Here is a 14,304-nt window from a genome sequence, read left to right on the forward strand (position 1 = left end):
AAATTGTTTCTAACGTAATTCACTACCCACTCGGCCACACCGCCCACTCGGCCACCACAGAACACCATATTAAATGCTGTTTTTTATAACTTTATGACGGTGGGAGATGGAAGATCAAGCATAAAATGAGTACTTGAGATAAGAATGTGCGCAGGGCTGAATTGAATCTATGTGCCCCAAGTCAGACGTTCGGCATCCCAGGTCGTTGAAGAGCGTGGGATTGGAAGACACGTCTTTGAGGCTACTTTGAACGGCTTCAACATTTAAAGGAAGCTTAAATCGGTTGAATTGCGGCTGGAAACGCGGATGGAAGCGGTGCATTTAAGTCGAGAAGTTGCCAGAGTAGTGGGCCACCTACGTCCCACTTGCCCGAACGATCAGGATTTTGAATGAGAACTTTTTGATGATCTTGTTGGCTTGATGTAGTGACTGAAACCTTTGAAATCTCATTGAATGAATGAGGAAGCGCAATTCATACCACACTTGCGACGTAGTAATTCACTCTTTTCACCAATAGACGATATTCCTCTTTATACCAAGGTACGCACTTTCTCGTAGAAGGACCATGCCGCCTGCGAGCGATAGCGATAGCCCAATCACAGCCACGCATCAGCTATGTCGCAATATCGGTAATAATGCTAAAAGCAGCTACCACGTTTGTGCTAGGGCAAACAGAAATTGGTTTTCCTCGGGGTATAGATCACACACCAGTCAGATTTGTCTTCGCTAACAGAACGTGGCTTATTCGAAACAGCCGAATGGTGATGCCCGCTATTAATCAAAACTCAAACTTCAGCAATTGAGAGAACTGATGTCTCATTACTGACTGACCAATATCATCTCTTTAATTTGTCACGCGTACCTTCTTGGTTGGCTCAAGCCGAAAGATCAGCGTCAGTCCAAAGTGATAAGAAGCCTATTTGCCGAGATATGAAGAATGGCACAAAGTGTGCTTCTTTCGTCGCCAATGGTGAATGAACGTCCAAGCCCGTGCACCGCCGTCCTTAACCACTGTCGCACGGCCCCTGATTTAGTCTTAAAGCTCAACAACTGAAAAAAAAAAAAGCCCAAAAGGAGGGCCCCGTCCGTCAGCTTGTATTCTATAAAACTAGTAGCCCTAGGCGTCAAACAATCGAGATAATACGTGTTTGATCACGCCATCCTATCTGAAAAGTTCATGGGTGAAAAATAGCAGAGAAAAAGGTGATTATGCATTTCTTTCTCTGGGCTATTGCACTGTTGAGTGCTAGTTGGGGTCGAGTAGCTGCCTCTCGATTCCATGTTACCACTGGCCAGTCCGATGACAGTGTCGCTGCTGCATTGAAGGCACTTGGGCGCGACTCGCTTAGACAACCAGGGACTCTCCCATTCCCTGACCTACCTGCCGGGACCGACACGATGCCTGGAATCGAGCATATCGTCTTTCTGATGATGGAAAATCATTCTTACGACAACATTTATGGTATGCTAAGTCGTGGGGATGGCTTCACAAAGAATGCCGCTGGCCAACCTCTGAACACCAACCCTTACACCAACGGATCCATCCAGCATGCGTTTCCCATGCCAAATACGTGTCAATTGTCTGGTAGACCGAGCCAAGAGTGGATGGCCAGTCACAACGCCTTCGACAATGGCACTAACACGGGTTTCGTGCGCACGAACATCAGCTCAACTGTTCATGAGCAGGTGGGAGGCGTTGCCATGGGTTATTACACATCCAATCACCTACCGTTCACCTATAGCCTCGCTGAAGAATTTCCGATTGGAGATCGCTGGTTTTGCTCTGTTTTGGCTCAAACTTGGCCGAACCGGAGGTTCCTCATAGCGGGAACAGCCCGCGCGGACACGGACGACAACGTGAACCTGACAGCCAGCTATTCCCCAGTGGGTACGATCTTCGAAGAGCTTGACAAGCATAACATTTCCTGGCTCAACTATGCCCCCGACGATGACTGGACCACAATCAGCGGAAACACACCCGACTTTTATGGGGCCAATGACTTCGACTCCGAGCTGCATAGCCATAGGAACCTGTCCCAATTTATGATCGATGCTCAAGCCGGTACTTTGCCTGAATTCAGCTTCATTGACCCGAACTATGGTTATCAGTCGCAGGAGAACCCGCAAAATATTGTCGTTGGGGAATCTCTCATAGCTTCCGTGGTCGACGCCATCGGCAGGTCACCTCTCTGGCTCAAGACCCTTTTCATCCTGACTTATGATGAGCATGGTGGCTACTATGACCATGTGGCCCCACCCCCCGCACTTTTCCCGGACAATGTGCCCCCCTCAGTCCTTCCTGGCGAGTACCAGTATGAGGGATACGGTCGTCTCGGGTTTCGGGTCCCCTCCGTCCTTGTCTCGCCCTACTCCAAGGCAAATAAATATGTGAGTCATGTTGTCTACGACCATACTTCCGTGCTGGCGACGCTACAGCGAAAGTGGAATCTTCCATCTTTTACGTACCGGGATGCCAATGCTAATGACTTGTTGGATTTCCTCGATATGGATGCCCTCAAAAAGGGCGAACCGACCTTCCCAACGATGCCGGTGCTTGCTGCTGCCGGGAACACCCCGGAGGCGATGGCTTGCTCTACGACCGGTCCCGGAGTTATTCCGCCGCCTGGGACTATTTCTAACCCGATCAAGTACTAGGAGCAATTCATCGGTCAGTTTTGCAAAGGTTGTATACTAGGCCTGTTTCGGCAAACGGAAGTAACGTGGGGTCCATTTTAGTCAGGCCTTTTATCTTTGCTGTTGCGCTTAGCTAAACCATGCCCGATCAGTAAATGTTTAAAATTTACCTTCTTGCTACAGGGTTTGCAGGAGTAGTCTCCATCTTTTGCTAGAGCTAGGTTAGATCCAACATTATATTTCCAAGAGACGGCCCGTCATGTTGATTATTTGCCCAAGAATTGCCAGGCATCCAGTTTGTCTTGACCGTCTAGACTCATCCACTTCATGAAATGGTACGTCGTTCTGATTCCTGATTCTCCTAAATATCGCACCTTCTGCAGGACTACTTCTCAGATTGACCGCTGACTTTGTCCTCTTGATGGTTTGTTTGTCTCGACTGGCGGTGCAGACGTGGCTTTGGCTTTCAACGATTATTTAATAGAGGACTAGGTAACCCCGTCCTAATCGTGCCAAAACATGTAACATGTTGCTCACTCCCCACCGGGGCGCTCTCTCTTGAATATATAAGGCACTACATTTTGCTTGTTCGAGGGAGACGGGTATATTTTCCAAACCCTCGAGGATTCTGCCACTCAGCATCGCTCGTGATTCCAAGAAGCCAGGTACCACCACCGGCCTCTCCCAGACAGACCCACCGATCTCATTGCGTGCCGACAAGGAGCATGTGGCTGTTGAAACCATTGATTGCAACGCGCGCATGCCCGTGGTCGAGCCGAGCGGGGGTCATGTTCAAGTCTTGAAGCCGGATCAGACACCAGTCGCTCAAACCGGACCACTGATGATTGGGTGGACTCCAAAAACGAACTTTCCCGAAGGCTTTTCCCACAGATTATGGTGTAAGTTATAGGCGATCCATCGTCGCGCATTTTCTGGCGAACCTTCCTGCGTACCCTCTCGAACGTATAGCGCCAGTTCACCAATCGACATAGCCGTTAGTTCCCTTACTTTGAGGCTGGGGAAGGCGACCACCATAGAAGCGCCATACCAGTCGTTGCTGGGAAAATCCTTCGATCGTGCTATCATATCAGTAGGAGGCTTGGCACGAGCGTTGGAAATAGTGACGGGCGAACTCCATTGCTCTGAATAGAGATGGGCGTGATTGTGTTTGAGGATCCAGGCATACAAAATATTAGATCGACTGACAACGAGCGAGCCTCGGACAGTGATGTCCCGCCGCTAGTGTCGCTCTTCGACTTCGACAAGGTCAAGCTTTGCCTGCTGCTCCAAGTCTTTCGCTTTAGCTTCTGGAATGAAAATTTATTTTTGAGAAATGCTTTTCTCCTGTCTTGAAATATGGTGTCCAAAGAAATCGTGATACGAATCGAGTCTTGTCAAGTAAGTCATACACCCGCCATCCTGGGTGCAGTAGAGGCGAGTTGGACATGACATCTTTGCCTGCAACCTGACCACCTGTCCTGTAGGCGCTAAAAAGATCCCGGTCCAACTGTTCAAATGGGGGCGGAGACTTCCCGTGCAGGGTGCTTTCCCACGCCTTGAATACTCACCCATGATGTGGGTCCCGTAAATGGTAATGAGAGTGGTATCGTTGAATCGAGTCACGTGAATCGTGGCTATCGGGCGATCCGAGTTAATCAATTCGTCGAGGCTCTTTATACCATTGAAACTTGTGCAACGTTGTTGATCTTGTGGATCTGCACTGTCGGCGACAAAGACGCCCCGGGACTGACTCGGAGTATCAGAACTGATCCCGATCCCAGGATAGTAGTCGTGATAGGTCTATGGGACTAGTCCAAGCAGAAGAAGTCTTTGAGATGATCGGGAGCTCTCCATTGCCTCTCCGAGTGCTTGACCATGCCCTTGGGAGTCAAGACATGATATTCGAGGCCCGAAGGGCCGAAGGGGCGGAAGTAGAGCGGCGAACGCGCGCCTGCATGATAGGCCTTGGTTGCAGCGCCCAAGGCCATGAGTCCCGTAGCTTTTCAAGAGACAGTGGTACATTAAAGATAGCACAAAGTATTAGCACGTTTTGCCAGCATTTCTCGGGATTTTAGTACGCACAATAATGCCGGTGGTTACAGATAAATGGCTAGTTCGACGCGGTCAGCACTATGTCGTATAGGCTTGAGGCTGTCGTCTGATGAGACTTACTTTTTCACCGTCCCATCTAAAAGGTGAACGAAAATGACAATAAAGTCGTCGCGTCCATGTTGCCCCCACACCCACGGTATCGGGCTCGGCCCCGACGCAGTAACTCCTTTCAAGGAACAAAAAGGTTGCCAAGGCCGGTTCCAGTGTGCTTTATTCTTAGAGGGAAAGCGAATACTTGTCCAAGATAGACGCTACAAGCGCAGAATAGCGGCAGACAATATTGCTGAATTTTGAAGTGAATTGGGTAGTTTCTTTCAGGGAAAATAGAGGGGATACACTTGGGCGTGAGAAAAACACCGCAAAATCTCCGAGTGGGCAAGCTACATGGAACCACTAGACACTGATCGTCAGAATCACCAATAGCCTACGCACGTACTGTATAGCTAATGATGAACTCATCACTTCAATCGATGGTTCCTGCTTGGCAAGTGGAGAAAACCCAACAAGGGCGCAACCCCTGGAAGATATTTAGAACCCACCACCCACCATGTATAGCTCGAGTTTTGTACCCACATTAGCAAAAGTGGGTAAGGCTTAAACATCATTGCACTGAAGATCCCTGAGAGGATAACTGACCTGGGCGCATCACGGTAGTTCCAACTGACCTTCATGGCCTTGCTGGAAACTTCCTTGACCTGCGAGCAATTTAAGAGGCGCGATCAAGTGGCCTGGTGGCGAACCCGCCCCCTGCGTCCAGTGGTCGGCATCATTTTGCACCTGGATAAGGCTACCTTTGAACTCCGTGTGACTGCTGAAGCAGCCAGAAGATGGGCTGCGCAGACGTGCGAAGTGGCCACCAACACGACTGTCTCTGACGTCTTTTTGGCCCGCTCACGACAACCATTGGATGCTCCCACTATGGCACTAGTTGGCGACTGTGCTCGCGGAGTCCGAGGCTGCGTTATCAAGATTTCGCACACGCTCGTCAGCCATGAAGACTTCAGAATCCTGCAAGAATATATGACGCAGCGAGCGCGTCCCGACAGCGAGCTCGGCATTGACGCCGTTTTCTCTCCAGATATCACGTCTGAAATTAAGCCACGACTCCCCTGGAGTCTCTGTCATGCATACTCGCTACAACATAACCCTTGAGTTCTTAAGCCTATCATGGATCCTCTGTTGTGGGAGGATATTGCAGAGACTTTTATATACCTACCGCCCCTTGGAGTTAAATAACAAACATTCAATCTTATTGAATGTGTCTCTTCACAAGAAAATGACTGTTCAACTAGCAAATATGTACCTCAAATTTCTTGGAACACGAAAAGATCACTGTAATTATCTAAACCAGGACACCGCTCACTAGTTTCATCGCTGATCTTGTTATATGGGCTTGGGTCAGACCAAATCAGATCAAAGCTGCTCACATCAGATCAAACTCCCAAGTCCACTATTGCTATTTCCGGTTACTCACCGATCATCTGGGTAAACGGGTGCATCATGATCACCCAGGTCTTCAATGATATGAGTCATTCTATGGTGCTCCCAACAGATCAAGATATTTCCTTCGCCATGGTAGCCTTCAATTGCGTCTGTGACGCATTTATAGTCATTTCTTTGGCATGAAATGTCCACTTCCAGGCTTAGATCGGAAGCAAGTAGCTTCACAGTCTCATAAGGTCGAGCTCGTTTACCATCTGCGTGATGTCGTGCTGTAAGTACTCGAACTTTGACATTATAGAGGGGATTTCGTACTGCTTTTTGGCTTTTGAGCCATGATATATCCGATGTTGTAACCGGAGTTCGCACTAAACACAGACCGTATGCATTGAGCACGCTCTAGGCCATCTGCGCTGAGACCTGTTCCCCCGTCCTTTGGCTTCTCGCCATGACGTATAAAGTACACGGTTGGGCGAGCAGTCACGACAGTCACGGCAGCCATAGCAGCAAAAAAAGGAGATAGCATGTATCTATACATGATGGAATTTCTCAAGACGCCGGAAGTTAGATGTTCAGAAAGACAATACAATCTTCAGGTCGTCAAGCGGTAGCAGAATGGAATATTTACAGCTGACTAGGTACGGAAGCTTAGTTGTAGAAATGGAGCGTGACCCTGTCCCTCTGGCGGGTGGGGCATGCAATACTGTACGTTTTCGGGATTTTTATTTTCAACTCCTTGCATCCCTCTCTTGTCTCTCCCCTTTTGTTCATTTTCTTGGCGGGAGACAGAAAATTATCATATCATGTTGTGTTCTGATAGGGGCTGGACCACCCACCTACCGGCATACAGAGCATGCGCCCAAATGTGCTTGTGATTCGCCAGGGATCGGTCCCATGTTTCCATTTTTGGGGACCCTGTGCGATGAGAATGACTAATCGTCTTTCACCAGTTAGGTCCACATAGCCTTTTGTAGTAAAGTTAGCACATTTTGGTCATACAACCATGGTTTCTACAAGATAAGGCATGGGCGATGTTTCCGTTACCTTTTAGTGACAATTCCGCGATACGCCCACTAAGCCCAACCTCGGTTGTGTACAAGGAGATGGGACCTGCATGATATCAGTCTGCGGTCAAAGGAGAATATCAGTTTCAATGAAATACCAGCAAGCCATCTGCGCTTTGGTCACACTGTTGGTCAGCCAACCCGCCATGTGACCTAGGAAATTCTTTCTGTTACCGACGTCTCATGTGATCTTTTTGGTCAACAAGTTGATCTTACGCAATAATGGCGTAGCTTAAATTCACCCAAGTCGAAATCAAAGCAAATCAAACATATGGTCGCAGGTCTAGGTGCTTTGTATAGGAGGAAGAGACTTGAGCCAGTGGAGACTCACTCAAGGTTCGTAAGTGCATAGCGTGTCGAATAGAGATGTATTTTTTTGAAATCAGGTCATCATGTGCGTAAGGGGAGTGGGTTTCCCAGGCGAGATCAGCCCCGCAGGGTGACATGCTATTGCACATTCAAATCTTCGGGACATTTTACAGGTATTGTGTGAATCTCGATGGGCGTTACGGGTATTCCGTGAAGCCGCATATCCAAACGGTTCATCCCATCGACCCCGCTGGGAAGAATGATACCCTGCCAGCCAGGAGACGAGTTTCCAATGAATTTGTTTCTTTACGGACAGGTTCTTTACGGACGGGACGGCCTCTGCATACCCAAAATCCCATAAATAACTAATATTTGCTGGCGGCTTTTGAAACCATTGTCTTATTCTTATAGTGCTGGGATGTAAGAAATTGTTCAGTGCCTCTTGCACCACGCCGTCTCTGATGAGACCGTGGTCCACTGTCTAAGGTCTGATATCCTTTCCTGCACTCTAAAGAAGTTCAAAGGGTCGATCGCATGGAAAGGTCATGCAATGTTGGAAGATAGTGCTCTTTTGAAGCTTCGAATGGGTATCACTCAGTGTCCGAGCAATAAGTCATGTTGCATGGCGCAGGGGCATGTACGAAGTGATCCATCACCAGTCTGCTTTTGACTATAGCTATGAAAGAGACCGGCTGGGAGGGAGACTACCGTAATAAGAGAGAGAAAATTTGTGATGTTGGAATTGGGTATGATTAGAAGTATCCTACACCGAAGAACAACCGGTATCTTAAAGCCATAGCAACCAGTGTAGGGATTAATAACAAGGATATCAAAAAACACAAGTGACAAGATGCCGCCTGAGGGGCATATCGAGCAGAATTTGAGGCTTCTGAGAGCCGAACCGGGGCAGATAGATAGTAATATCTATTCGACCTGAGTCACAGTAGTCTCTTTTTCGACAGACTTGGACACCGGCGCGGTCCCTTCCTCCGCGTGTAGATCGGCCAGCTTGTTCGACTGAATGTCGCCTTGTTCCAGCTTTCGCACATGCTGGAATTCGACCTTGGTCTTCCAGGGCTTGAGTCCTGGGGTGTTGAACATGGTCTCGACGTCCTCCAGGGTCTTACCCGCGGTCTCGGGGAAACAGAAGAATACGTGCACGGTCATGGCGAAGCAAAAGACGCCGAAGACCAGATAAGTCTTCCACTGGATGTTCTCAAAGGCCGGAGGAACGAAGTAGGACAGAGCAAAGTTAAAGATCCAGTTAGATGCGGTCGCCACTGCCACGGCTTTGCCACGCAGGCGGAGGGGATATAGCTCGGGCGGGTAGATCCAGCTGACGGGACCCCACGTGGGTGCGTAGCTAGCCACGAACAAGTACGTGCATGCGATGACTCCCTTGGCGGCCATAGGGGCCTCTGACAGATCCCAGGATTGTTCGGGAGTGTGATTCAGGCCGCCCGGTGGGGCCGGCTTACCGTAGGATGCCATGATGCCGCCATTGGCGAACATGAAGATCATCATAAGAGTCGATCCGACCAGCATGGGAGTACGGCGACCCCAGCGATCGATAAAGATCAGGGCAAAGATCGTCATCACGACGTTGATAACGTACTGAATGGAAGAGGCGACGAGATTGGCATTTCCCGACAGCCCGGCCATACCAAATACGTAGGTGATGTAGAGCATCATGACGTTCATGCCGGTTAGCTGGGACCAGATCTGGGTGAACATGCCGATATGGGTCCGATAGATCATGTGGGGCTTGAAGAGATCGAGGTACGAGGCATCCGCATTCTGGCGCTCAAACTCGACCATCTCGCGAATCTCCTGCAACTCGGTCTTGACGAAGGGTGCGTTGCGATCCCCCTTGGAGTGAACGAGAGCCAGGACCTCGTGGGCCTCCTCCCAGCGGTCATGCTTGGCCAACCAACGAGGCGATTCGGGTAGCAGGAACACCATTCCGAAGAGGAAGATGGCAGGGAGCATCTGCAGACCCCAGGGAGTCCTCCAGGCAGCATTGCCCGTCATGAAGCTGCAGCCATAGGAGACGTAGAACATGATCAGGATACCCCAGGTGATGGCCCACTGCTGGGCACCGACGACGGTACCTCGCTTACTGGGCTGAGCTAGCTCGGCGACATACACGGGGACCTGGGCACTGAGAATACCGACGGAGATACCGTTGATGAAGCGGCCGACGACGAGCTGGGGAATACCGAAAGAAGAGCAGACGATGGCACTTCCGATACACCAGATGAGGGAGCCGACCTGAATGGCACGCTTTCGACCCAGCCAATCGGTCAGGATACCGGAGATGAGAGCACCGATAAAGGAGCCACCAGGCATAGAGGCCGAGATGCCACCCTGGTTGGCAGAGGTTGGACCACCACACGCTCCATCAGTTATACCGGTCTGGTTGAAGAAGCATTTGTACTGCTGGGTGCCGAGGCTGGGGGGAAGTGGGGGTCAGCAAGATCCAGGATAGACTCGAAGCTAGAAACAAACGAAGAACGAATAAGTCAGACACTTACATAGCAGACATCGAGGCAATGTCGAAACCGAACAGTGCACCGCCAATGACGGCCACCGTGGTGATGACATAGATGTTTCCAATCACGTATCCCATGATGAAGACCGGAGACCAAGGGTCAGAGGGAAAAGGGATGTGAAACGGAGAAATCAGGAAGAAGGAGAGAAGTCTATTTGAAGATATACGGAACCCTGAGGCAGGTGCAGGTGGACAGGTCCACTTTCCTTTCGCTATGATTTTACTATTATTTTTATTATTTCTTTTCCTCCTTTTTCCTTTTCCGTTTTGCGGAGATGCGGGGTCCATGTGTCAGGGTCTTTCCAAGGTTTCCGACGAACATTGTAGTAACCCTATACGGAGTTACTGGGTGCGGAGCACTCTACTATCCAAGGGCCTGGGACGATGACTAGCTTACTCGGCATGCAATAATCAAAGTTCAGGGTTCGCTCGAAAGAAGCCCGACGCTCCAATCAACGGCCGACGAAAATGCGGTCAAATTCCCCAGATTTCCCCGACTTTGGGGGCTAAAAAGTCCCTAATTGAACTAAGATCCAATACGAGCTAGTGCATGTTACTCCGGATGTCGTCTGTCACGCCACATGGTTTCATCGTGCCGCTCGATCAGTGAATAATTGCCTGACTTGATGCTATCTTTTCTTTCAGTTCTTAGTTGGGTGCCTTCTTCGTAAACATTCTCTTTCAGTCAAAGCTCTTTGTTCCGCCCCCTCCCCGACCCTGACCTTACATCTGTCACCGTGAGTGACGCTGGAGTGGGTAGGTATCCCGGCCACTCGTTATGTACGCGACGCTGGTCTAGGCATGACCCCCTTCGATCGCAACCGCCAAGCTGGTGGCGTACGGTCCGTTACTCTCGGCGACGCCCCCTCAACCCGTGCTCTCTCCTTGGTCCCCCGTTTAGCTTTACCCAGATCTAAATATGTATAGGATCTACGACGACAAAGTTCCACCCGAGCCCTGTTGTCCAGCCACCACGCCCGTTGGCGACTGCGCCTGGAATCTGTGCCCCTGGTACGACCCGACTCGCTCCCAACCAGAGATTCTGGATCCGGCGTCGCCGTCTCACGCGGACTGGCTGATGACCCGGCCCTAGCTACCACGGACTGACCAACAACTTCTCCGTACTGACTATGGAGCTCAAGGACCATCCCTGGCCGTGGGTCATTTCCCTGGTCACGCCAGACCCCCCGCTCACGCCAGCGAATGGACCTCCCACCCGGGCGTCTTGGCGCATCTCCAGGCCGCCGCCTGCCGGTTCGGGCTGGAGGACCGAGTTCACTATCGCGCTTTGGCGGAACGCTTTTGCAAACAAGGCGCCAAATGGACGCTCATCTGGTGCCAGCCACCGGAGATGATCTGGAAAACTGCCGGGTCCGAAAACGGCAACGGGTAAAAATCGCCTATGAAAAACGGCCCCCGTGCCCAGGACGTGCCGACCTAACCGCACGTCAGTCCCGTATTGTAGAAGGTCGACGACGTCGTGGTGACTTGTGGAAATGTGGACATGACGGTGTACCACGCCTGCCCGGTATTCCAGGCCTCGAGGCAGGGCGACTCCGATTTCCCGATCGGGTCCATCATTCGAAAGTCTTACCGGCGGCCCGACAAACATGCCGGCCAGGTGAGTCTGGTCTCCCGGCATGTTATCGTTGTCGAGATCGCTGGGCGCAATGATCTTTAGAATGTCCTGCTCGTGGGCGAAGGCGCACCGGCAATCGAGATTGCTCGCAAATTAAGCATGCACGCGAAGAGAATGTGTTAGTCGGACCGAGGGGCTTCTTCTGGACTTGCCGACGAAGTTCCTCCGGCATAACTGCCAGCGCGTCGCTGAGATCGCTTCCTTTGGTCCATTGCAACAAAGCCAAGCCGACGATGTCATGGAGCTCGACCTTCACCCCGTTCGGGCTCGGTGACGCTAACGGACGGTATGGTCATGAATCATATTCACGGGTGATCGTGTGCTCTAGCTTTCATTACGTCTACATGTTCATTCGCGAGTTCCACGATGCTGACGCAGCCACTGTCAACGCAGAGACCAAAGTCTTGGAGACAGATGCAGAAGATTCGAGCCCGTTTGCTCGGGAAGAGACGGAGGAAGGGTAACAACGCCAGAAGCAGCAGTATCCACCTCCTAAGCAAGAATTAAGTATCCTCTCAATTCGGGGGAAGCTGCCCTGTAATAAATTTGCCAACAAAAAGGGGCAGTTCATTTCTTCATGTAGAGGACGCTGCGCTAGTTTCTGTCAAATCCGCTGTAATGATACCCAGTTCACCCTGGCCCAATGCCTCGTGCTTTTTCTGGAGGTGTTCATTGTACAGCATGGAAGAAATTCCGCTCCCTCGCAGATTCCCGACTCCATGACATCCCCTGTGATGATGACCCACTCCGCATGCATTTACTTCTCACGAGATAGGGCCGATCTGCCAACGCTGTATTCCAGACTCAAATCACTTTCCAAACCTCTTGACGACAACGATCGATGGCAGAGAGCAGGAACTCAGAGTGACGGTAGCTAAACCAGGCGGCTGCGGTGGACCGTCCGGATAATAAGTTTCAACAATATATTCACGAATGGATGCAGACTCCCATAATACAATCCTTGAGTTGGATTCTTCAATCCATGTGAAGACCATTTGGGTTGAGACTTATAACGGGCTCCTTCTTGACCTCACTCAGACGCAAGCAACGCTCAGAAATGAGAACCGGCTCCAACATGATGGCCATTTTTCATGGGTTGGACCTCAACCTTGATTCCTTTGTTAGTGGAGGAGTTCAAGGTCGTCAACGCCTCTTACTGTCCGGTTAAGTAGTAATGGGCTCCATACTCCATTCCTTTTGCTGGACTTCCGGTGGAGAACGGATACAACTAAGCCGCCCCTGGTGAATTGCGGAAATTTTGTGAACGGCTTCCTCCCGACACACACACACGACATCCACAGATACATCTACTTAGCTCCATCCGACGTAATGAATGTTCTGTGACGGAGGATACGTCGTTTATAAAACTTAACCGTCTCTGAGGGGCGGAAGCATCAGCTGGCATCTAGAAATTTGTCTAGAGTCCCACCTGTTTCTTGATATTTGTAATTCTCCAGGGTCACTTGGCAATTTATGAGGTGGCTATACCAGGATAGAGAGGTCTCGTATTTTTTCTTCACAGCCAGAATAACGGGATTCGAGACCCTACAGGAGAGACTCTCGTGCAGCCCCCAAAAGTCACCTTTTTTTGATTTCGGGGAATTTTTCTTCTCTCATCAGGGCTGCTCAGTCTCATCAGCTGTCATTGTCCTACAGTGTTGCACTGGCAGGATTTATGTGTTTGGCCCCCACCTCAACGCTAGCGGGCCCTGTAGAATCCACACAGATGCGACTCCTGGTCAATGCGCCGTCGAACGTGCCACCGATCGTCCCGACGCACAGAGCCTTACGACGCTTGCCAAAGGATTAATTTGATGCGAAAGAAACAAACAAACCCTCTCATGCCGCACATTAGTGCCGTGATATTATAGTTCATGAGATCCGCCTCACGACTTGCTTAAGGGAAGGATGAGGAAAAGCTTTTGTGTACTTCGCTAATCAAGGAAAGATCATTTTTGCCATTCTCGCCAGGCCTAATGACGACCACAAGAAATTTCGTCCAACAACCTTAACTCAGGTCAAGCCTATTATTTGGCCAAGTTCGCTGGATTGAGTGTCTGAACCGTCAAAGGCAGCGCAAACAGCGCTTCCGTACCTTTGGTCACAGCTTGACTTTCAAGGTAGGAAGAATTTCCTGGGAATTCGATCGCTCTTCAAGAGACTGCGCCTTGCGAACTTTCCTTCAGTGAGCACACCATGGAGCAGAAAATTTTGTACGTTCTTACGGCCGGTGTCTCCGCCGGCCAGTGGTCTACACATTGGTCAATGCCTTCGCCAAGATTGCCTTCTACCCGTAGGCCGATTAGAGCTATTCGCCTTATTGAAGACGCCGTTTCAACGTCACTCTACCCGCCCCACTGATAAGCTACTTATCGGTAGATCTCACTTGCTTTTGCCCTCGGAAACTTTGAGATACTTCTCTCCTCGTCGAACCCGTTCCTGTACCATCGTTTTTGATGTATTTATCAAAAGCAGCTACGAGGTAGTAAATCTACCCGGGGACTCGGTTCTTTCTATACCAATATGGATGCTTCACTCCTAATGAGGTTCTTCTT

The 14,304-nt window shown here is 50.2% G+C and overlaps 6 protein-coding genes across 6 annotated transcripts; 3 read left to right on the top strand and 3 right to left on the bottom strand.

Moving 5' to 3' along the window:
- Window positions 1-1,398: 1,398 nt before the first annotated feature.
- Window positions 1,399-2,655, top strand: N7498_004500 (alkaline phosphatase family protein; the record flags this gene model as incomplete). Its single annotated transcript, XM_058451562.1, has 1 exon — window positions 1,399-2,655. One exon carries the CDS (start codon window positions 1,399-1,401, stop codon window positions 2,653-2,655), a length of 1,257 nt encoding a protein of 418 aa, XP_058308100.1.
- A 1,787-nt stretch (window positions 2,656-4,442) lies between these two features.
- On the bottom strand, window positions 4,443-4,622 carry N7498_004501 (uncharacterized protein; the record flags this gene model as incomplete). Its single annotated transcript, XM_058451563.1, has 1 exon — window positions 4,443-4,622. One exon carries the CDS (start codon window positions 4,620-4,622, stop codon window positions 4,443-4,445), a length of 180 nt encoding a protein of 59 aa, XP_058308101.1.
- A 793-nt stretch (window positions 4,623-5,415) lies between these two features.
- N7498_004502 (uncharacterized protein) lies at window positions 5,416-5,898 on the top strand (the record flags this gene model as incomplete). Its single annotated transcript, XM_058451564.1, has 1 exon — window positions 5,416-5,898. One exon carries the CDS (start codon window positions 5,416-5,418, stop codon window positions 5,896-5,898), a length of 483 nt encoding a protein of 160 aa, XP_058308102.1.
- A 152-nt stretch (window positions 5,899-6,050) lies between these two features.
- Window positions 6,051-6,724, bottom strand: N7498_004503 (uncharacterized protein; the record flags this gene model as incomplete). Its single annotated transcript, XM_058451565.1, has 3 exons — window positions 6,051-6,165; window positions 6,221-6,500; window positions 6,556-6,724. The coding sequence occupies 3 exons, from the start codon at window positions 6,722-6,724 to the stop codon at window positions 6,051-6,053; spliced, it is 564 nt and encodes a 187-aa protein (XP_058308103.1).
- Window positions 6,725-8,483: 1,759 nt separating this feature from the next.
- Window positions 8,484-10,188, bottom strand: N7498_004504 (sugar porter family MFS transporter; the record flags this gene model as incomplete). Its single annotated transcript, XM_058451566.1, has 2 exons — window positions 8,484-10,011; window positions 10,094-10,188. The coding sequence occupies 2 exons, from the start codon at window positions 10,186-10,188 to the stop codon at window positions 8,484-8,486; spliced, it is 1,623 nt and encodes a 540-aa protein (XP_058308104.1).
- Window positions 10,189-11,313: 1,125 nt separating this feature from the next.
- Window positions 11,314-12,213, top strand: N7498_004505 (Thiol-specific monooxygenase; the record flags this gene model as incomplete). The annotated part of the gene is made up of 5 exons (XM_058451567.1): window positions 11,314-11,499; window positions 11,576-11,731; window positions 11,792-11,867; window positions 11,972-12,035; window positions 12,078-12,213. The coding sequence occupies 5 exons, from the start codon at window positions 11,314-11,316 to the stop codon at window positions 12,211-12,213; spliced, it is 618 nt and encodes a 205-aa protein (XP_058308105.1).
- Window positions 12,214-14,304: the final 2,091 nt, after the last annotated feature.

The sequence above is a fragment of the Penicillium cinerascens genome, assembly GCF_028974065.1.
Source record: "Penicillium cinerascens strain IBT 15544 chromosome Unknown contig_5_segment0_segment0, whole genome shotgun sequence".
Taxonomy (NCBI): Eukaryota; Fungi; Ascomycota; class Eurotiomycetes; order Eurotiales; family Aspergillaceae; genus Penicillium; species Penicillium cinerascens.